General features: G+C 42.1%; 1 protein-coding gene across 1 annotated transcript in view; it reads right to left on the bottom strand.

The window, feature by feature from the left end:
- Positions 1-24,177, bottom strand: part of EIF3H (eukaryotic translation initiation factor 3 subunit H) — a 73,973-nt gene that overhangs the window by 5,043 nt on the left and 44,753 nt on the right. Inside the window, exons 3-6 of the mRNA XM_053395409.1 lie at positions 11,949-12,116; positions 9,359-9,458; positions 5,537-5,686; positions 2,320-2,440 (exon numbers count right to left, since the gene is read on the bottom strand). Of these exons, the coding sequence (XP_053251384.1) occupies positions 2,320-2,440; positions 5,537-5,686; positions 9,359-9,458; positions 11,949-12,116 (539 nt within the window). The remainder of the gene's footprint in view (positions 1-2,319; positions 2,441-5,536; positions 5,687-9,358; positions 9,459-11,948; positions 12,117-24,177) is intronic.

The following is a 24,177-nucleotide window of genomic DNA, read 5'->3' as shown; positions in this document are numbered from 1 at the left end:
TTTCCTTGTTAGGCCGAATTGCTGTTATTAAGATGAATGTTTTGCCAAGAATGCTGTTTTTGTTTCAAACATTGCAGATTGTGGACAAAATGGATTGTTTCAAGAGGTGGCAAAAAGATATATCCAGATTTGTCTGGCAGGGCAAAAAGCCCAGAATAAAATTTAAGATACTAACTGATGCAAAAGAAAGAGGGGGGTTTGCCCTGCCGGACTTAAGACTGTACTATGAAGCAGCAGCTTTTTGCTGGCTGAAAGATTGGCTACTTCTTGAGAACACAGACATTTTGGACTTAGAAGGGTTCAATAATAGGTTTGGTTGGCACGCATATATATGGTATGACAAGGTAAAAACACACAAAGGTTTCAAAAACCATATTGTTAGGAAAGCATTATACAATGTTTGGATTCGTTATAAAGATCTGCTGGAAAATAAAACCCCTAGGTGGCTATCACCAATGGAGGCTAAGGAAGTCAAAAAACTTAATATGGAATCTAAATGGCCAAAATACTGTGAAATTATAGAACAAGAAGGAGGAAATGTGAAACTACAGAGCTATGAGAAACTGAAGTCTAAAGTAAGAGATTGGCTTCATTATTACCAGATAAATGAAGTATTTAAACAGGACAGGAAAATTGGCTTTCAGGTGGAAAAGTCAAAGTTAGAAACAGAATTGTTAGAACCCAATACCAAGAATCTGTCTAGAATGTATAACTTGCTGCTGAAATGGAATACACAGGATGAAACGGTTAAATCAGCTATGATTAAATGGGCACAGGACATTGGTCATGACATTATGTTTGCTGACTGGGAACAGTTATGGACCACCGGTATAAAATTTACGGCATGTAATGCCTTAAGAGAGAATATTATGAAAATGATTTATAGGTGGTACATGACCCCAGTCAAGCTTGCAAAAATTTACCATCTGCCCAATAATAAATGTTGGAAATGTAATGAAACTGAAGGTACTTTTTATCACCTTTGGTGGACGTGCCCAAGGATTAAGGCCTTCTGGGAAATGATATATAATGAAATTAAGAAGGTGCTTAAGTGTACCTTTCATAAAAAACCAGAGGCTTTTCTCCTGGGCATAGTGGGCCAATTGGTGTCAAAGAAAGATAGGACGTTCTTTATGTATGCTACAACAGCAGCAAGAGTGTTACTAGCAAAGTATTGGAAGACACAAGAACTACCCACACTGGAAGAGTGGCAGACGAAGGTGATTGACTACATGGGACTAGCAGAGATGACGAGCAGAATCCGTGACCAAGGGAAAGAGACGGTGGAGGAAGATTGGAAGAAATTTAAACTTTATCTTAAAAATTCTTGTAAAATCATTGAGTGTTAAAATGTCATGGGTAAAGCATAGCAGATTTGCAGCGATAAAGGATTGGATATGAGGAAAGAAAAGGTCAAAGAAAGGAATTAATAAGTAATTAAGACCAGGGGTTGCTGAAAAAATTTAAAACAAGGATGCAGAAAAGGGAGGCATGGGGAAGTCGTTGAAATTGGGTATATGAAAAATTTTTATGAAATTATACATGTTTATATGTTTGTCTGTTAGTGTTTGTGGTTTGTATTGTCTTATAATATATGTTGAAAAACCAATAAAAATTTTATATAAAAAAATATATATATTTATATTTTAAAGCTGGGTTTCTTAAAGCTTCTGACTATTGAGCAAAGAAATGTGTGGTGACATTTTATTGCTTGATAGCAGAACCAAAATACCTCCAGATTTAGAAAATGTTAGCAAATAAGAGCTTAAAGATCTGTATCTCAGACAGCACGAAACCAGAAAGAAATCGGGGAGAGGAGAGGAGAGGAAGAAGAAGATGGATATCAGATACATTTATTTTTTATACTTTGCACTGAGTAGGTGCATTATGTACCAAAATGGCTTGCTCTTGCACAGAACTGTTCTATATCTCAATAATGAACAGACTTAAGTATGGTGCAATGAGCCACATTTTACAGCAATTACTGTATATGTTAAGCAAGAACTGGTGGGGTAACAGTCCTGGATTTCTACCACCACCCCTCCTTCAAATCACTTTTTCCATCTCCAAAATCTTCTCATAAATTTGCCCCTGCAGATTTATGTTGGCAAGCGAAGGAGCTGGAAGGAGCCATAGCTCAGCCCATGCTCTGCATGTAATGAGCGTCTAGGATACAGAGATTAGATTTCCGAACAGGCTTGTGTATTTAGGAGATGCAATTCAAAGATCCTTCAATTTGCATCTATTACAGAAGCCACATAATGTGTCATTTCACCCCCAAACAGATGTGCTTCAGCCCCCCACCCCACCAAAACCAACCTGGTGTTTCTGCTGCTGCTGCTTGCTGGTGTTCCTTAGATAGGTGTTGTATTTGACAATATCCTGGCTCATCTCATCCACTCTGTCCATCAACAGCTGCAGGCTCTTTCCAAGGTGATTACTGAAATGCACAAAGAGAGATGGCGTGGTAAAGGTTTGCAGCAGTGGACACAGTATTTTGCTTCTGAAGGAATATTAACTAATGCTTCTCTGTGAACTCACAGCAAGTTTAAGCCCACTTGAAAATCATTTAGGAGAACAGCTCTGCTCTAAATTTAGCTCATGCGCTAAATAAGAAATAGTTGACCAACTGGGCTTGATGCATTTCTTTCAATGCACCCTGAGCACCATCAAATTAACACCGTGCGCCTCCTCTGTCAAGCCCAGAGGTCATCAGAAACCCTAAGTCAGTGTTGGCCAGACTTGGGTCTCCAGCTGTTTTGGGACTACAATTCCCATCATCCCTGACCACTGGTCCTGTTAGCTAGGGATGATGGGAGTTGTAGTCCAAAAACAGCTGGAGGCCCAAGTTTGGCCAACACTGCCCTAAGTGGTCAGTGGTTACTTCAAGGCCACAGCTAAATGATAAAGCTCCTGATTCGAACCCTGGCATCTTCCGGTAGGACGGAGAGATCCCATCTGAAATCTTGGAGAGCTGCTACCAGCCAGTGTAGACAGCGTAGACCATACCGAGCTTGGGGGGCCAATGATCTGGTTTGGTATAAGACAACTTCCTATGTTCCTGGCTTTGTTACACAGCTCACTGATATCCTATCTCTCCTATGTCCGCTCTCCAATTACACTCTTATGATGCTCAAATACATTATTTCATGTAGCCCAAGGCAGGATCAAGTTCCCACGTTGGAGTTTAGTCTGACTTACACTTACACACACAGAGAGAGAGAGAAAACAAAGAAAGTGACATCACCAGATTCTTGCTCCTAGATTGGCTGAACTCACAACCTGCCCCCAATCACAGCAGCCTTATAAGATCAACCGTCCCATGCTGAGAAAGTATGGTTTTTTGTTGCTGCTGTACCGTATTTTAATTGCTTGGTTTTTTCTAACTGTTCTCTTCCCCCTCCCACTGCACACGGGTTTATTTATTTCATGCTTTTTATTCTTTGACTGTACGGGATTTAATTAAATCATATTTCATGAATACTGTGATCCAATAAGGGGGCTCCAGCCACTTAGTAAAAGGAGAGTGAAAAGCTAAAATTAAACTAAATTAACTGGGATTCAAAACAGAACCAGGTATGCCTTGAGAAGGAAGCTAAGGCTGTTCCACATTGTCTCCTATTCATAGGATATTTCCCTTTAAAAACCAATTTCCTGCTCAACCACCTGAGAATCTGTGACATTGCTTGCTTAAGCCAACAACTGATTTTCTAGTAACAGTTCATCTCCCTAAGAGAGGGCCTCAAACAAACAGCAAAACATTCCCAGGACTCAAGAATATGTAGCAGTATTCCGCATTTAGTGTTCTTTTCTTATTGTACCTCTTTTCCCATCCCAAACTGCCTTTTTAAAAAAGAAAAGAAGGTAGGCTTATGGGCAGGGTTTTAACCTGATGCAACTAAGGCAGAGGCACAATGACAACAAGCGTCTGTCCACAAGTAGAACAGACTTCCATTTGCACAACACAAATTTTCCTTCCTCTTGCACCTGCCATGCCCCCCATTCTGTTCCAGAGTAGATGGGGGGGGGCAAGAGGAATAGGACATCTTGGTACTTACAGCATTATTGGGTGTGCATGTATGTCAAGCTAAGCCTTGTTCACACCACCCAGTTTTGTAAAGGCCTCACTGTAAAATATTCCTGAATCCCATTCCTAATAAAAACACAAAAAACCAAGGGGGCTCATTGAAAGGTCTTCCTGAATTAGGAAGTTGTTTCTAGCATAAAGGGAAACTTTCTTCTTCTCCACTGAAGGAAGGAAGGGGTTGCACAACTAAACCCTGGCTCCCCACAGTTGCCAGGGATAAATAAAAGCATTTTGGTCAGCCTGTGTTACTGGAATGGGTGGGATAGAGACACTGAAATACCGTATTTTTCGCTCTATAAGATGCACCAGACCACAAGACGCACCTAGTTTTTGGAGGAGGAAAACAAGGAAAAAAATATTCTGAATCTAAGAAGCCAGAATAGCAAGAGGGATCGCTGCACAGTGAAAGCAGCAATCCCTCTTGCTGTTCTGGCTTCTGGGATAGCTGCGCAGCCTGCGTTCGCTCCATAAGACGCACACACATTTCCCCTTACTTTTTAGGAGGGAAAAAGTGAGTCTTATAGAGCAAAAAATACGGTAATTAATATCAGCCTGAAGGGGGAGATATGTTGAGAAGGAAAGAGATACATGCGGGAATTTCTTTTGGAAGAGTGTGCTTAGGGACAGGGATGGCTGGTTTTGCTATGAACCCTGTGCCACAAAACTACAAACAAGGCTATTCTGCACCAGGAAATACGAAGTGTGATGCCTAGCAAACTATTAAATAATATTCAGTATGTAAGCTGGTCAGGGTGTGTGTGTTGGGATGGGGATTTTGGTTTCTCATTTGCTTTCTCAAATTACAACTGTACGGTATTTGTTTTGTACTTTTCTTCCAAAACAATAAATATACAGTGGTACCTCGGGTTAAGTACTTAATCCGTTCTGGAGGTCTGTTCTTAACCTGAAACTGTTCTTAACCTGAAGCACCACTTTAGCTAATGGGGCCTCCTGCTGCTGCCGCGCCGCCGGAACACGATTTCCGTTCTCATCCTGAAGCAAAGTTCTTACCCTGAAGCACTATTTCTGGGTTAGCGGAGTCTGTAACCTGAAGCATATGTAACCTGAAGCGTCTGCAACCCGAGGTACCACTGTATAGTCGTACTTTAGAAGCCAAACCGCCTTGGCACTCATACGTTTTGGTTCCCGAACGCCACAAACCTGGAAGTGATTGTTCCGGTTTGCAAACATTCTTTGGAACTTCCGAATGTTTTGGAAGTCGAATGGAATTCCAGAACGGCTTCCGTTCAACTTCCAAGGTACGACTGTATACAAAAAAATGAATGGGTTAGGCTTTCCTTTCCCACCTTTCCCCAACCTCTCCTTCACACACCTCCTGGTTAAATGGCGAGGCACATGGATCCTGAAGTATACAAGATGCTGTTCAACAAAAAGAGCAAAGAGGCTTGGAAATGGCTCGCTGCATTTTCCTGTCAAAGGAACACTTACTTGCTTGCGAGACTGAGCAGCTCGTGTCTATCTGCCACTCCCGACTTCTTTTCCAGTTCCCAAAGAAGAACGTTGATGAGGTAGGAATTCTTGATAATGATCGGCACCTCTTCAAACATGCTTTCAAAGGCGATGTTTGCTTTTTTCAATCTGCAGAGAGAGAGAGAGAGGACCCCATAACAAACTTGGCATGCTTGTGCATTTTTGAGGGGTTCACCTGGATCGAGGAAAAATACTCCGCAGGTAACATGGGAGAGGAGAGTCCCAGCTTTTTTCTTTTTACCCTTCCAATTCAGCAAACAGTCAAACTTTTATAGCAAACTTGGGGAAGCGTGTGGAAAACCCTTTTTAAAAATTATTCTGGGAGCTTGTGAAATACTTGCGGGAAACAGAGAGAAGCAAATTGGCTTGGATTCTAAATACTGTACAGTACAGCAGTAGCTTTCAAAGCAAGAGTACCTTTTAAGCTCACTAGAGGTCCCTTAATGAGGAAATCAGTATTGGTGGAATAAATGGCTCTGTCCCAATACTGATCATTTCCAACTGTATGCAGTTGCCTGAGTTTATTAGGAGTGTTCTAGGGCCATAGTCTTTAGCAGGTCTAGCCAGTATTCTGTACAAACTAAAGAGTATATGTCCCGAAATCCTCTGCAACAGGACCTTCTCAGTGGTGGCACTGCAGCTTTGGAACACTTTCCCAGAGAGGTTTGCCTGGTATCAAGTTTGTTGCCTTTTATGGTTCAAAAAGAAAACACTACCTTCTCCAGGCTATTTAGACCTCCAATTTGAATTCAGATTTTATCTGGGCAGGTCTGCTCTTGCTTTTGTTCATTTTCACTTATTGTCTTTGTTAAGTTGCACAACAACCTGATGTTTTATATGCTTAAAGTCAAGATGCCATAATAAGATCCAGTAAAATCTGGGTAAAGGTGCTGGATTGGAAAAAGTTTCTAGCAGGTGCCTAAAAAATTATATAGCAAGGGTGCCTGTCTAATATCAATAGGTGGAGAGTTGTAAAGCACAGGTTCCACCACACTAAAAGACCAACAGCTTGTAGTTAGTGAATGAACATTATGTGGCACCTGTAAAAGATCCAAGTGATCGAGCAGAACACACACAGGGCAAAGCAATCCTTCAGGTAAGCCGATCCAAATCTGACTTTACGTCGCAATTTATGAACTTGGTCTGGTAGCAAATTAACATCCAGTGCACATCTCAGAGCATGGAGTGTGAGGTGCTGCCAGGATCTAACCCTGTTAGTAACTGAGCTGCAGCTTTCTGAATAGCCACAGTTTCTGGACCAACCACAAAGGGACCTCCACCTAGAGTGCAATGCACTGACTACTGTGGTCAAGGTATTATGGCCAAGGAACAGGTGGTGGAAGGAGTGCCAGCTTGGCCCTGCGACTGTGGGTACCCGGGTCCGTGGGTGCCATGCAGCGTGCATGGCTCTGGCACTGAAATTTGTGGATGCCCAACCCCTTCATGGGGAATTTTGTGTGTGCTTGTGTACCCAGGGCCCCAGGGAGTTGGCACCTATGGGTGGTGGAATCTACTTGGAAGTCTACCCAATTACAAATCAGAGAGGCACCATCTCTGTTGTCTTTTTGCAGCCTATTGAACACCTTTCTTTTTCCATAAGACCTTCAAAGTGGAGATTTTTATCCTATCATGTACCTGTATATTTGTTTTTATATATGAACTGGTTTTACATACATTCTTATTGTTAAATCACTCAGGATGCTTCACAGGAAATGGCTCACAACTGGAATGAACTAAAATAAGATTAGCCAATATCTGAAAATGTTTTCTAGGAGGGTGGTGGTTTCTTTTTCAAAATTTTAAGGTAAAGAGTAAAATGATTATTTCCCCCCATTCTTTGCCATTTTGCTTATATTATCTTCCCAACTTTTCTATTTATTTTTTAACTCAAATAATTCTTGAGACTAGGAAAGAAAAGGACAATCTGTTGGGTTTGGAGGTGGGCAGAGTGCTGTGTAAATATTTGTTTCACAAATTGGAGAATGAAGTGTTGGTTCCATCCTTTTAGAGACTGGAAAAACCATCAGTGTGTATTTGAAGATGGGGGGGGGGAATGTGGCAGAATAGTAATTGCGTTTCCTTTTGAGGGGGAAAAAGATCCCTTTGGACGTTTTGAACAACTTAAAAACAACAAAGAAAATGCAGCTTTCTTCTTAATCTAATACATAATAGAAAGTAGTATCGTAAGAAGAACATGTTCTGTAATGCCCGTTAAAACACCATCTCTCAACGAGAAAATGTTTTGGAAAGCATATTTACAAATATATATGAATAGTTTATTTTTCAACGTTTTTCTTTAAAGTGGGGAAATCTGTTTCAAGTTCTCAAAATGGGTTGACATGCAGCATAGAGGACAGCTGTTTGGGCAGGGGGTTGTGAGAGAGAATGCTGAGATAGAATCTCTCTCCTGAGAAAGGCAATCTTTTACTCTTTCTGTCCAATATATTCCTACATTTATTTATTTTATATTATTTTTATTTATTTATTGCATTTATATCCCACCTTCCCCCAAGGAGGTCATGTCCATTGTTCTCCCCATCTCCATTTTTAACCTGGGTGTGAAAGAGTGACTAGCCTAAGGTCACCCAGTGAGCCTCATAGCTGAGTGAGGATTTGACGTCTGGTCCTGATCCAACACTCTAACTACTGCACCACAGCGGCTCTCAATAGCTTTCGAGTGGTTGAGATCTGGCAGAATGTCCCAACTTAAACCTTCTCCCACTCCATCTTGAGGCTCAAGATCCTCCAGATGAGAGCTGGAACCCAACATCTGAAAGTCACTGATTCTGCACCCATGTTATAGACCCCAACATCGGGCCCCTTATTCTACTTGAATAACAAATGGCAACCATCAAAAACACACTGCCCTTGGCTTTCTGCAGAGATGGCTGAAGGACTACGAGGTGGGACGATTCTTTGGGGTTTAAGCCATTCAGAAAAAGCTCCGCGTCCATTTCTGGCACAGGGCTAGCATTCAATTCAGATTTATTAATAATCCAAAAGCATTTAATAATCACTCTCTCACACATGCCACACGTACAGAAAATACAACAGAAGAACCCATTTCTAATTAAACAGATTTACTGAACTGGGGCTCTAAAATGAGCCTGATTCCCTAGTCCTAATTGTCATTAAGTTCCTAATCACACCACTAAAATGCTTTGTGTTTAGTAGGGCAAATGAGGCTCCACATCTGGAAATAGCTGGTAAATTGTTGCTATTTAAAAGATACGGGATGTGGGCTGTTTGCAGTCATGGAACCATTCTGGTCCAAAATGGAAAACAGCCATATCATCCTAATGACTGGATAAAGAAGATATCAGTATATGAAATAATGGGAGCATATACTCAGTATTTCCAGAACTGGAGATACAGAGAGAACGCTCAAGACTAATTGTCTGGAGAAGGACCTATGTAGACCAGTTCATGATCTTATAAGTTGGAACAGTTACAAGAGAAGACTCTGCTGCCACAAAGATTTCATAACTCAGCACTCAGTCTCAGAACCCTGAGCATCTCATTTCCTCTCTTCCCTGCTCAATTTCGTTTGCCTTTAACACTCCTCTTCTGTTTGGGATGACAGAGTGCAGCACATCTTTCTGCGGCGAAGTAAATGCTGCATTCTTTAACCCTATTCACCTGCGGAGGCCTCGACTATTTGCAGCTACTGGGAGAGTACATGCATCATCCAAGGCTGCTGCAGGGCTTTGCTGCGAGGCATTTCATCTCTTCGCTCCCTTTTTCCGCCACCCACATTCCAAAACATCCCCTCACACTTACGCTTCTGGAGAGAAATCCTTCTCTTTGCAAACCTCCATCAATTTAGGTGTCAGCCTGTACGCTTTTAAGGAAAGGTATCCGTGGGCAGTTTTTATAGGATCTGAGAAAGAACAAGAGGAAAGCACAAAAGATACCGAATATTCATCAACAGCACTTTTATCTGAGCACTTTCCCCTGGGCAGGTTTCATTTCATTTTTAGACATGTTTCTAAAGTTTTGCTAAAGAGGATTTTTTTTTTGAAGTCAACTTTGAGGAACATTGTAATGCAAACTGCATACAAACACACCATGCAAAGTCTTTTCCAAAGACTCAAAGCAGCAGACCAATCAATAAAAACGTTTAACAGTGGAAACAGATTCCTCCAAATGAACAGTTGCAAAATCCACAACTCTTTAATAAGGTAATCAGCAAAATAAAATGAAATAAAAATCCAGATTAAGAGGATGATGAAAAAAGATTTCCTGTAGACTTCCTTCAGGGAAGAATCGTAATAGTGGAATTGGTGCACAATTGGGGGCGGGGGGAGGCTTAACCTCTCATGGTGGCTGGACAGGAGAGGTGTACAGAGACTATACTGCGGGGATTCCAGTTTTTAGAGTTGTAAATACAGACCTGTCAAACTGCATGGGCAATGCTTGGTGGCAATGCATCTGTTTTGCACCCAGATGGGCCCAGGATTGGCCCAAGTTATCTCCAGCTAAAAAGAACAGGTAGCAGAGGATGGGAAAGACAGATGTGTATGGCGAGAGGTTGATTAGACTGGGCTAGATGCACACATAGCCTGTCACTGTGTAAGGCAGCGTCTTATGGTTTCTTGGCGATAGTAGAATAGGATCTTTTCTTCCCCAGTGGCCAGAAAGCAAAGACTTCTGTGGTTTGCGTAACTTCTGCCTCTTTCATATGCCTCACATGCTGCTACTAAAATGCCACAACAGTTTTGAGTTTGTTTTTTTAAAAAAAAAACCTAATGCCAAAAGCACCGTATCAATCCATTGATATTTACAATTTCCCTCCACAATTTATGCTCTTTCTCTACATAAGAGACTTCTTCCTTGGAATGGCTCCTACATGGTATTCAGCCCAAGATTACTGAATGTATGGCCTACCAGGTGATAAAGCTGTGTCTTAACCTGGGCTACTTCGGACAAGGTGTGTGTTAAGCGTGCTACGTGACCACATGCTCGTCCATTATAAACTAGTCCATGCATGTAGAAACTTAGCACTGTCAGAGAGAAACCTGGGGCAGAACATTTATCCCTGACATCTAGTTTCCGACATGCGAGCTGGGGGAAATTGCATGGGAGGAACTCTTAACCGTAAGAGACTCCTACTGCAGTTTGAAGTGGTACAAGCATGGTACCAGTATACTGCCTCTGTAAAAACTAGACTTACTTTACAGTGACAATGGAATAGACCTCCTGGGTCCAGGCCTCAGACCTGCACCTGGTCTGGCAAGCTCCTGGTATTCTATTAGGAAAATATTTATTTAGGTAACTGTTTCCAGTTGCATTCATTTTTTTTTTTATGTGTACATAGTTTTCATGCTGACATGCTATCGCGAAGAGTGGAAAAACTGTATGAATAAAAAAACCCTATTTAATCTCTGGACAAGGAGCTTAACATCTGTAGCAAGATAGCAGCCGAGGTAGGCTTGCCAAATAGTAAACTCACTTTTTTTGAAAAAAAAGAGTTAACATTTGTGTTGTCTGAAACGGAACATAGTAAAACCTTTAGCAATCAGTGATAAAACGAAAACCAAAATAGACTGAAACAAGTGGAAAATTCATCAAGATCTGATGATGCAAAGTTTCCAGCCAGTATAAGTATACTTTAACAACTTGTTCTTTACTGTAATCCAATTGTTAACATACTGAAACAATTTTGGGGCAGCTCATAAGATTGATCGTATTCATTAGTATTTTTTCTGACAGATACTCAGGACGTTACATTCGCTTCTCAGCTGGAAACTATATGCGAGCCTGCCAGATATGGCAAAACTGTGAGTGTTTGGGGAGGGGAAGGCTATAAAGCTGTTAAATTGCCTACGGTTCTGATACAGCGCAGAACATCTGGTCTGGAGAGCTTGAGGAAACGCCATTAAAAAAAAAAACCCGGCAGAAAAGAAAAAAATCTTTGTGCTACGGAACAGGCCAGGTTTTGTACGCTTCTGTCAGATGCATAAAAAGGAGGGGAGGAAAGGGGGGGGAATACTTGGCAAGCTGCAGGATGATTGGTCAGTCACGTACGGAGCCAGACGCTCTAGCAAGCAGGGTTTGTTAAGACATCTGGTCGAGTTCCACCAGCCGCTTCCACGATGGAGGGGAGAGGCGGAGGGATAAAAATGAAGCAGCTACCCCAGCATTCCAAAACGTACACATCAGGGCTCTGATAGCAAGAAAAATAAACAGAGAGAAGGAAACCCTGTCTAGACTTCGCTGCTGCTGAGGCTGCTGCAGACACTGGGTTGGTATTTACTTGGAGAAGGCCTGCCAGGGCCGCTCTTGCAGGCGAGGAGGTGGGGGGAGGCAAAAATAGCCGTAATAATATTGGTGCGCGCGTGTAAAATAATACAGGAAGCGGCACACTGACCGTAAATGAGAACGACAGATTCCTCAATGGCGTGCTGGTAGCTGAACTGGGAGTCCAGGAGGGCGCGGGTGACAAAGGAACCATAGTAGGTGGACTGGTACCAGCCGACGTGAAGATGGTCGATGTTGACGTGGCGGAGGCTCCTCATCATCTCCATCTGATACTGAACTGGAGGGAGAGAGAGAAAATCAAGCACTTTAAAGGAGAAGCTCAGATTTGCATTGCCCAACGTTGGCGAACAATGCACCGAATAAAGGTGATTTGCTACTGGTGGCAGAATGGGCAGGAACTTGAAGCAGGAGCATCTTGAGGCTGCACAATTGAGAAGCGAGGAAGAGAGGCGTTCTATTCATTCCTGGCGTGTTTTTAAGATGAACATCTCTCTCTCTCTTTTTGAAATAAGCTTGGGCAGGTCTGCTGCCTTGACATGACAGATCTAGCAAAAGAAGTGGGGGGTTTGCTCTCAATATTGAGGGATAAACTGCAACTCCGTGGTAGAGGAGACGTTTTGCTCGCAGGAGATCTCAGCTTCTGTCCCTGTCGTCTCCAGTCATCGGCCTAGCCTATTAAAAGGTTCAAGAAGAAAGTAGAGGGACGGACCTTTGCTAAGAGTCCTGTGAGCTGCTGTCTGTCAGGCTGCAGACAATACTGCAGCAATAGGAAGCAGGCCCATTCCCTAGGCTCTGATGAAGAACCAAACCCTGAAGGTCGAAACCCCTCAGGCTTCCTCAACTGCCACCTAGCAGAAACCGTTTCATCTTGCTGCAGCACAGGGAGGCTTGCTCGACTGTGACACAAGCACTGTTTAGACCAGGACGGCTTCCATTGAAGGAGGTCATTACCAAAACCCTGCCAGAGTGTGCTGCTTTCCTCTTTCCCTCTCATCCTTTTTTCCTTTTGTGCCACATCTCTTACATTATAAGCCCAAAGGCAGGGAATGTCTCACCTCACTTGTTATTTATGTCATGTTAAGCTGCTCTGGGAACCTTTTCCACCCAGAAAGCAGGTTAAAAACGCTTTAAATCGGGGCTGGAGAACCTGTGGTACCTCCCGACGTCATTGGACTACAGCTCCCATAGTCCCTGTCTACTGGCCTCGCCGGCTGAAGCTGATGGCAGTTTTAGCCCAACAGCATTAGAAAACCAAAGATTCTCCATCTCTGCTTTAAACAAGTTCCTATTGTGAGAGTTGGCCGATCGAACGGCCTTCCCCATCTGTTAAAAATGACAGCTTCCCTCAAGTATGCATTCCCGAACATGTCAGAAATATAGGATATTGCCTTTTCCTACATGGCTGCTGCTGTTTTTAACCACTGCAATTTTTGGCAGCTTCTTAGTCCCTCTCGCTGATTTTGTTTTCTCCCAGCTCTATGCTTAGTTCCAGCCAGCATCCTAGACAGTCCACTGCTGCCTCCTGATCTGACCTAGTTATTATATATGCTCCCAGGTCTGGCCTGTGTTTTCACCACAGCAACACCCTGACTGTTGTGTAGCTTGGTGTCCTTGCCTGTTATATCTGCCTGTCCAACCCAACTCTCTTTCAAGTCCAGCAGCTTCCCCTCTCTGCTTCTATTCTCATTCCAGTCCAGCTTGGATCTGAATTGACCTCGCTACAATCCGCCCTTGTGCTCCATCCAATTCTAGTCCAAACCCTGGTCAGGATTCCCATTTCAATTCCGCCGTAAGCGCAGTTTCCTACTGCTGAGAGATAAGTCTTTCCCTCCCCTCAAAGAAACCCTATGAAGCCAATTTTGTTTTATTCACAGTAGATACTTGTTTAAAATGTACCTGTAAAGTATATGTGCAGGGTGCATACGTTTGTGCTAATCAAATCTAACCCAGGTACACTGGTACCTTGGTTCTCGAACTTAATCCGTTCCGAATGTCGGTTCAACTCCCGAAACGTTCGAAAACCAAGGTGCGGCTTCCGATTGGTTGCAGGAGCTTCCTGCACTCAAACGGAAGCTGTATCGGACGTTCGGCTTCCGAAAAACATTCGAAAACAGTAACAATTACTTCCGGGGTTTTGGCGTTCGGAAGCCAATTTGTTCATCAACTAAGCCGTTTGAGAACCAAAGTTCCACTGTAGAAGCATAGGAATGGGCAGGCAGTCACATCAACAGAAAACCAATGTTCTCATGGCCAGGTGGGTGGAACTTGTGGAAGACGCTGGGAAAACAGTGACACTACCGGCCGTATGTTGAAAGTGCAGGACAGTGGTTTTCATTGAGTAGCGTGTGTCTACTAAAAAATACTTAACTTCAGAAGGCCCTCGTGCAAATTAGTACTGGACACAGACATTCAGCAGGGAAATCTTTATTAAAGTATAGTTAGAGCAAGTGTGGGGGAACTACCACATTGGCTGTGCTGGCTGCATCTGATGGGAATTGGGAGTATGGGCATACAATCTGGGATTGTTTACATGCTTAGATACATATAGTGGTGCTTTTCTCACTGGTAGATTCCCGTGCTGACCCTTAGCTGTGTTTACAACAGAAAATAAATAATGAAACCAAGCCCTCTACAACAGGAGCGGGTGGGTGGTAGGTCTCCGGTAGATCTCTGGTTGAGCTGTAGTATATCAGCAAGGGATCCCTTCCAACACCCCACTCTTTAAGGATGGCAATGAGACAATCTTTTCTACCTCAATGAGCCTGCTGGCATGAAGAAAATCAACAAGGTGCATACTTTTGTAAGAAAGGACGGTGAGTTCAGATTGGATCAGATTCTGGAGCGGAAATTATATGTCTCAGAATATGCTCAAAGGCATCCTATTTTATTCTGTGTACTATGGGCAGATCCACACAGTACGTTTAAAGTACAGGATTACCCCCCCAAAAAAAATTCAAATGAACTGTAGCTTTGTGAGAGGTAAAGTTATGTGCTTTAAAATTAAATGTCCATTGAATATGCTGTTGGAGAGACCTATGTCTTTTGCACCTGACTCTGGTTGGAAGGTCATGGGATTCAAAATAGCTCCCACAAGCCTGAAGCCTACACAAACCTGTTCTACAAAACTTAGGAGGCCTAACTGCTACAAGGAACTTGGAAAGAAGAAATCAAGGTGCGCGTGAATAACTCAATTTTAAACAGGCAGTTAATATTTTGTGGGGAAATGAAAGAGGTAACAGAGACCTAGGGACACACATACACACTCAGGAAAGGTCAAGATACAGAGAGTAGCACCATCTGTATCACACATTGAAAGCAGTATTATACCGCTTTCTCTCCCACCCGCCCAATAACTCTGGGAACCGTGAATTGTTAGATGGCCCCTACTTCCCTCACAAAGCTATGATTTCTAAAACTGGCATGTCTAAGCAACAATTCGGACCTTTCTCGCCTCCAGTCCCAGCATTTGACCCACTGATCAGTGGCATGCTTTTTAAAAGCTGGGGGGGGGGGTGCTGTCCTCTTATTTGTGTCATGTTTACTGGGTTTTAAGTGCAACAACATGTCTGTGAAGAAATGGTGCTAATTTCATTGTTTCAGGGAGGTGACAATAAAATCAGTTCTCTCAGTGGCCAAGTCTTCCCTCAAAGTGGAATTTGCTTTGCAGTTTTAATAATTAAGTTAACAAGAGAAACTAAAATGTGTGGTAAAGCAAGCAGGATCCAGTTGGAGAATGGAGACAATTAATATACTTTCATACAATATTCACACATACACACACACATTTCCAAAAGGCTAAATTACATTTTTTAACTATTTGCAGAGGAATATGAAGGCTGAGTATGTGTGCGCTAGATCAGTACCATTTTTCCCTTTGTTAAATATGTAAAATATTAACCTATGTTAAATGTAGACATGTAATTGAGAAAATGTTTTTAAAATTAAAAATCTGCAATACATCAAAAACAGAGCTTGTTCATCCTTAATTCTGCTTTCATTTCAAATTTTCATTTTTAAGTAAAGGCACTTAGAAAAGAATGGCAGGAACTGTGTGTGTTTTCAATTGTTAGCCCTTTTATTTTGAAACTAGCGTGCAAATATTTCCCACTGTTTCCAAACGTTGGTTTGGATGAAACATTAACTTTAGTAAACAAGTCTTGCCGCTCTCAGGCTTTCAGAGAAGAGTTTGGACAGTTCTGGTTAATCAAAACCATAGCCTGAGCCCAGATAAACTGTGGTTCATCATAACTAGTGTTAAACTAACTTAATGCCACAGTTTATAAAACTGGCTTGTCTCCACTTGCTATAGCTAATATTCACCACAACTTGAGCTCAAAGAACATGCTAAACTGTGGTTTACCTAAAATGGGGAAACGTGCATGCCCAGGAAAAAGAAACTAGGCTCATTCTCAATTTTCTAAACAATGGCTTAACATTATGTCTGAATACGGCCAAAGCCTGGGCGAGAAAGATGCTTTCCACCAACAATTTAATGTCCAGTTTGGATATAGCAATGAAGCCAAGGTTTGGGATCACCAAATCATGCACACCGTCCCTCAACCCACATCAAAATTCCAGATGTCCCCATTTACCTGGATTAAGAATAAAGTCTCAATCAGTGTATATGATCATAGCTAGGCTAGGTTTAAATAGTCACATGTAACACTGGAAGATGGGAAGGAGAAATCACACAAGAAGATGTACGCAATCAACCTACTAGCTTCTATCTAGACCCTAAATTGTAGTCCCCGTTATGTTCGGGGACCAGAGAACTAAAATCCACAGGTGTAGCTTCTCTACAGATGCATTCAGTCCTAAGCAGATTCCTAGAAACATGTTTCAGTAAAAATTAATAGGATTTACTTCCAAATAAATGCATTTAGGATTAGGATGGGTGTATTCAGAAGGTTCCATGGGACGCGAGTGGCGCTGTGGGTTAAACCACAGAGCCTAGGAGTTGCCGATCAGAAGGTCGGCAGTTCGAATCCCTGTAACGGGGTGAGCTCCCGTTGCTCAGTCCCAGCTCCTGCCAACCTAGCAGTTTGAAAGCACGTCAAAGTGCAAGTAGATAAATAGGTACCGTTCCGGCGGAAAGGTAAACGGCATTTCCGTGTGCTGCTCTGGTTCGCCAGAAGCAGCTTAGTCATGCAGGCCACATGACCCGGAAGCTGTACGCTGGCTCCCTCGGCCAATAAAGCGAGATGAGTGCCGCAACCCCAGAGTTGGCCACGACTGGACCTAATGGTCAGGGGTCCCTTTACCTTTACCTTATTCAGAAAGTAGTGAATCAGGGCCATATGGGATCAAGAATTCGAAGGAAAAGCCTTATAAGAAGCTTCAAGATAACTGGAAGTCTGAAGGATCAGGTACAATTGATTTCAGTGTGTGTTTCATTTGCCTCCGTTTAGGTGAAAGATGCGGAAATATCTTATTTCTAGACTTCGCTAGTAATAATCCGTCTGTCTAGACCTGTGTGTGGCAACAGACTTGTACACAGTCACCTATGGGAGGGAGTGTGTCTAAGCAACCAAACCAGCAAGTTTTACAGAGCAGGTTTCCTTGGCTTTTTATTTTAGGCCATCAGCATACATGACGTCAGAGGGGCAGATCTGATGTATCCTACGGCCCCTGGAATGCTGTCCCAAGGAGTCAAAGAACTGCAGCCCTCAACTCTCTGTAAAAAAGGTAAGTTTTACAAGTTTCTTGAATGCCAGGACGGAAGACGCCACGCAAATGTTAACTAGAAGAGAGTGCCACAACTGCGGTGCTTATTATTCTTTGCTTTGAGCTTTTCTGAAAACGAAGGAGGTCATAAAGCAATGAGGAAACAAATATCAAGCAAGGCCCATAATATATTTTGTAATATAAAAGGATGAATGTGTCAACAGTATGGGTAAACCTATGTATTATACAGTTGTCAGTGAGCTGATATTGGTTGCAGCTTCCCATGTGTACATTTGGTGATAAAAGATGATTTTGCTGTTGTTAATCTGTGAGCTTCGGTTCTTAGGAATACAGAGAATGTCAGTATGTGTAAAAACAACCCGTATGGTAATTTTCGCAAAAGAATATCTCTTCTGCTTCGTAAGTTAAATAATGTGCTAAACTGCAATCCTATTGGAGTCCTATTGATATCAATGGGACAGTGTAAAGCACATAGTTAACTCTCCGACTGAAAATGGTGGTTGCCCCACTTTGGCTAGACATTTCATCGTACCCTTGAAAGAACTTTTTTAAGTAGTTAATTACACAGAACCCCCAACAAGGAAGCAAACGGGGTAGAGGAAGTGAGCAAGATTTTACTCAAATGAAAAATATTTTCTTTATTTTAGTTTTAAAGGAAAGCTAGGATTGGCTTGCCAATTCTGTTCTCAGCTCCAGGGGGATGTAGATTCTTTCCAGATTACAGACTATCACCTTTTTACCAAAAAAAAGGGGGGGGGGTAAATGCGGCATCATGGCAAGGCATGCAAAATTTTCACAAGGTGGGGAATAACCATACAGTACTAAGATCAATTAAGAGAGTTACTTTAATTTCTGCTACCATCTTCCTAGAAACAAAAATCCAAAATGTGTAAAAGACGGCTTCTTTTTTTAAGGACGGGGAGTTAAATAGTATACTGTCCTGAGAGTAGATAGAAATTGTCTGCCAGATTCTAAGCTGCAGTTCAGTAGTGGTTAAGGAATGGCAACTGAGACTGAGTACCTGAAGTGCTGATTGCACATATTCCACTGGATAGATTCCAAAAGCCATCAAGACTTCTATCCAGCAAAAACATACAATTTCAATGCATGTCCACCCATGGCAAGATTTATCTTTCTTGATCTAATTCACCAAATATTGACAAAATTGCATGCGTTGCCACATACTGCCAACTTACCTTTAATCCTTAATACTGTACAACATACTTTTACTAAAGCCTACTGACAGCAATGCCCATTCTCTAAGTTTAAGCCTTTGTTTCTGCTTTTCTAATGAACAAACAGATAAATTAGTAAATCTGTGCTTTACTAAAACACACTGAACAGTTAAAAATAAGATTGAAGACCAGCGCAGATGTCAACACAAAAGTTGCAAGGGTGCAAAATAGCAATATTTTGTCTTTTTCCTGTTCAAGCCTAGGTGTTCAGAGCAAAATTAAAGAGAGCCATTGCATGTCCAGACATGGCAGTCACCTGGACCATGATATCAAAGGCAATGCCACGCCAAGTTGTAGTGTAGACTCAGGTACATTCCATGGTCCAAAGAGACAGGCTGGAATTTTGACTCAAAATGTCAGGTTTTATAATAGCTGGCAAAGAGATCATCGCACCATCTCTAACAAGCCAAATGTCAACCTGCAATTCTATTTGGGCCTCGTTGGACCCTCTTAAAAGAAACAAATAAGAAAAACAAAAATTCTTGTTGTCTCTAGCAGAGGTGAATCTATAGTGTAAAACACACCACTAATTCAAATTCTATCAAATTATACATCTACTGACCAATATGAAAAAGATTGATTTGCATGAAACACATGCATGGGATTATAGACTCAACTAGCTAACCACAGTGATCTTCTAAGAATGAATAACTTAAGGATGCTAAACAGTAAAGGATGATGGCTTGAGGCCTCATTCAGTAACAGATCTATAAGTATACCATGCCTTCTCTCAAGGTAAAAACCAGCTCATCACTGTTACACAATATCATGAATTGTTGTTGTTGTTGTTGTTTAGTCGTCTAGTCGTGTCCGACTCTTCGTGACCCCGTGGACCAGAGCACACCAGGCACTCCTGTCTTCCACTGTCTCCCACAGTTTGGTCAAACTCATGTTGGTAGTTACGATAACACTGTCCAACCAACTCATCCTCTGTCATCCCCTTCTCCTTATGCCCTTAATCTTTCCCAACATCAGGGACTTTTCCAGGGAGTCTTCTCTTCTCATGAGGTGGCCGAAGTACTGGAGCCTCAGCTTCACGATCTGTCCTTCCAGTGAGCACTCAGGGCTGATTTCCTTAAGAATGGATAGGTTTGCTCTTCTTGCAGTCCATAGGACTCTCAAGAGTCTCCTCCAGCACCATAATTCAAAAGCATCAATTCTTCGGCGACCAGCCTTCTTTATGGTCCAGCTCTCACTTCCATACATCACTACTGGGAAAACCATAGCTTTAACTATACTATATGTCGGCAAGGTGATGTGTTACCCACACAAAAATCATTATGATGTAATGTGCATAGCCTGCTGCACTGGACCTTCAATCATGAGGCTCTCCTTAGTCATGTTTAAGGGTTACTGTGAGAATAGCAGGCGATAAACCTTATTCAAAATATGTTGCCCTCCTTGGAAGAGGGTGGGATTTAAACGTGGCAGGGGAGAAACATTCCAACATGCTATTTCAGCTTAAGATGAGAAATACACAAGACTTGTGTTCATGCTGGCCTTGTAATGTCTCTCCCTCCCTCTCTACTTGCTAGACAGAAAGCAATCCAATAAGTTTCTGCTAACCATAGTTTACTGTATAGACAAACCAGGAAACTGTGGTTATGTGGTTGAACAAGTCAACTTTGCATCATGGCTTAAAATCCTGGCTTGTTTTTTTTAAAAAAGAAACATAACCATAGCTTCCTCTACACCCAAACTTGGAAACTATGGCTCCTAAAAACTTCCAGGGTTGACTGCTGTATGCCAAAGACAGGAAAGAAGGTGATGAGAGAACATCTTAATCAAGCCTAAAATGACATACAACTGGGAAAATTGGTGACCTTGCTCATCCATTAAATGTAGAACCTGACACTAATAACTCACATATGTGACTTCAGCTGACTAAGGAGAGAAATCTAGGATTAAGTGTCGCAATAATGAAGTGAAAGGCTTAGTTTGATCTATGGGATAACTCATTTCTGTGTCTGCATATAAGCAGTCTCAGAGATGATTTGTCAGAAAGCATCTAGAATTTATAAATGTGCCAGTACAATAGCAGGAAATGCAGACACTTAAAATTCTGTGTAAAGTAATGGCTGTTCACAGGGGGGGAAATTGAACTGCACTAGTCTAATACAAATATAGCTTTTGTTCAAATGCTATTTTATTCAACAGATGGTGACGCACGACAGGAAGGAAACTCGTTGTTCATGCTTAGGAGATGGCTCACCACCAAAATGGTGTCATCAATTGGGAAGAACGAAATCTTAACGTATCTTAGAAGTACAATGTCACAAGAATGGTGAAAGCTGCCTTATACCTAGTCAGGTCACTGGTCCATCAAGCCTAATGTTGTCTAGCCGGACTGGTAGCAGTTCTGCAGCGTCGCCAAAGAGGTTCTTTCCTGGAGATGGCAAGGATTGAACCTGGATCTGCGCCATAGCTCTGTGGGTCAGCATCTGCTTTACACGCAGGAAGCCCCTGGCTTAATTTCTGGAATCTTCAGTTAGGGCTAGGAACATCTCACCTTGGAGAGCTGCTGCCAGTCAGTGAAGACAGTACTGAGCTAGATGGACCAATGGCCTGAGTCAGTATAATGGAGAATCCTGTGTATTCAAAGCACATATTCCGCCACTGAGTTAAAGCCCTTTCCCAAACGTGCTTCACAGATTTGCAGGTCATGCTTGCACAGGGTCTCTGTTTCATTCCAATTTTAGTATAAATTAGGGTTGAGGAACTTTTGACTCGCATGCCAGCAACTTTGGGCAAGCCACGCCCAGCTGCCCTATACCTGGCATCATACAGCTTTCTAAATAATACATTTTTATTTATCCCCCGCCCTTCCCAGTTCAAAATCTGGGCTCAGGGCGGCCAACAACAAATCCAAAACACCTAATTGTAAAAGCTGCACAAAATACAGTATAAAAACATGAATAACAATAAAAATCAAAAATCAATTTAGGGGAAATAAGCATTAGATAATCCCCAGGCCACGACTGGACCTAATGGTCAGAGGTCCCTTTACCTTTACCTTTAATCCCCAGGGCTAGCTGGCTGAATTGGTTCTACTTGGGCCAGCTAAAGTGCAGAACATGGGGCTGACAATGTCCCTTGCAGTATGGTCCCCTAGTTAGAACTTCAGGCAATGAATTTACACAGGTGGGCTGGAAAACACACCCTTCAATCATGTGGTGCCATGTGATTGACGGGCGAGTGGGCCTGCCAACTTTGGTCTGTGAACTGATCCTAAATAAGGATCTGGTCCACAGCGCTGCAAGGGCTCCCCACCCTTGATAGACAACAAAGCGAGCAACTCCATTGGAAAACTGGCATTACGGTTCGAGATACAGATTAAGATTTCTCTCTCTCTCTCTCTCTCTCTCTCTCTCTCTCTCACACACACACACACACACACACACACACACACTTTCCAGAATACCCCCAGCCCCATGGCATGTACTATACAGGAATAAAACTGGAATGGAGGCTCCAGATCTTGGATCCCAATTCCAATCAGGCTCAGCCACTATGGCCAATGATCAGGGGTGACAGGACCTGCAAGAAAGCACCCTAGTTTGTGGCAGGAAGCCAGACCCAAACCCTTCTGAGCTGTAAAAACAGGTGGTGGGGAGGGAAAATGCCTTCCTTTCTGCAAGTCTCAAAAAGCACTGCAAGGGAGGTTTTCAAGAGGCTGGGAAACTGCTGAAAAAGAAAGGGATCACGTTGAATTCGACCATGACAGTACACAAAGGGAGAAAACTTTTACAGGATCTATATTTGCACAGCAGGGTTGAAACTGTGCAGCTTTTGCAACATCACAAGGAGGAGATTGGAGACATCTAAGTAAAGACTTCAAAAAAAGAGAGCAACTGCTATTCATAATATTATCACTGCTCAAGAGCAAAAGAAGTTTTCTAACTTAATATCTAATTTTATTTTCAATGTTCTTTACGAGCAGCACCTAATTTTAGCACAGCAGGGAGTTTTTGCTTTTAGCAGGGTAAAAACAAATTTCCTCGCACTGCCATGCCTGTGAACAGCATTTTCTACGGGTTTAAGAAACAACAGCCATTACCCCTCGCACACACATGTACACACAATTTAACACTAGGATGCTACCTAAAGAAAAACGAACATCTGGCAAAACATGTCATCAGCTCAGGGTTCCCAGCTGCTACTATATTTAATTTCTATGCTCTACAGCTGTAAGATTTGTTCATAATTCTGAAGAACAAGAGGAATAAAAAGACGACCCCAGATTTAAAGTGCCCTCCCATCATTGAAACAATCAACCATTTTCCCCTTCAGATGAAATATATTAACAGGGCCCTTCATCTTAGGTTTTTTAGACATTCAAACTAACTAAAAGAGGAGGAAGGTGCTTTGTGTAACGTCAACGAGCAATTTAACAAATGTTTCTTAATATGCTCTTTTGAATATAGTTAAGAGCCACATTTTTAAATTTAGATTGTTAGGTCCAAGGCACCAACTTTCATAAACGAAACGAAGGGAACCCAAAAACAAATCACCCACTATTTAATGTTCTGAATTTGACAGCATTGCCAAGCCAATACAAAATAAGCCAAGCTACTCCTCAAGGAAGTTTTATAAGATCTTTTGAGAGAATGCTTAAGTATTAACAATGCATTGCTGAATTTTTAATATTCCTTGCTATAAACTGAAGCAAGCGGTTACAGGCAACAAACTGCTGTGAATCTTGCAGCTGAAAAAAAGGCCCTGTAGTGCTACAAGGAGATATATATATATATTCTTAATTTGGAGTCCCCAAAAATAGGGGGTGTTGTATACATGGGGGTATCCAATACACGAAAAAAAATGTGGTATATATTTTAAAAAGCAAGCAAAGATTTGCAGAAGAAGGGAACGCACACTTGCATTTTCAAACAGCTGTGAAAGATCACTTCTCTGATGGAGCGGAAATCAATAGGAAGTTCAAAAACATATATAGGATATAAAATATTCCATCTTCTCACATGCTCAGCCACTTGGACAGTACTGAGCACAGGGGCGGGAGGAGAGTAGCCTTGTAAGAATACAGGCTAATTGGAAAATGAGTAGGAAATTAGCCCATTGAAAGCCGAAGCAAAGCAATAAATAAATGAAATAAATGTTAGTGGAGTTGTTGCAGCTGTGAGTTTATTGTTTTATGACTGTTAAAACCAGTGTTTATAACCAATTGTGTGATTACTAAATGCGAGATATTTATACCAGTTGTTATCTGCATTGCAAGGCTGGGGGACCTTTGGTCTTCCAGATGTTGTTGGACTACAACTACCATCAGCCTCAGCCTCAGCCAGCCAAGCCAACCATTGGGGATGATGGGAGCAGTGGTTCGGCAACATCCAGAGCGGTCACAGGTTCCTTAGCCCTGCTGTGCTGGAGTTGAATTGATGCTATACATGTGCTATCATATTA

This window comes from Podarcis raffonei, chromosome 7 (genome assembly GCF_027172205.1).
Source record: "Podarcis raffonei isolate rPodRaf1 chromosome 7, rPodRaf1.pri, whole genome shotgun sequence".
NCBI lineage: Eukaryota > Metazoa > Chordata > Lepidosauria > Squamata > Lacertidae > Podarcis > Podarcis raffonei.
This window is presented reverse-complemented; position numbering and strand designations above follow the sequence as displayed.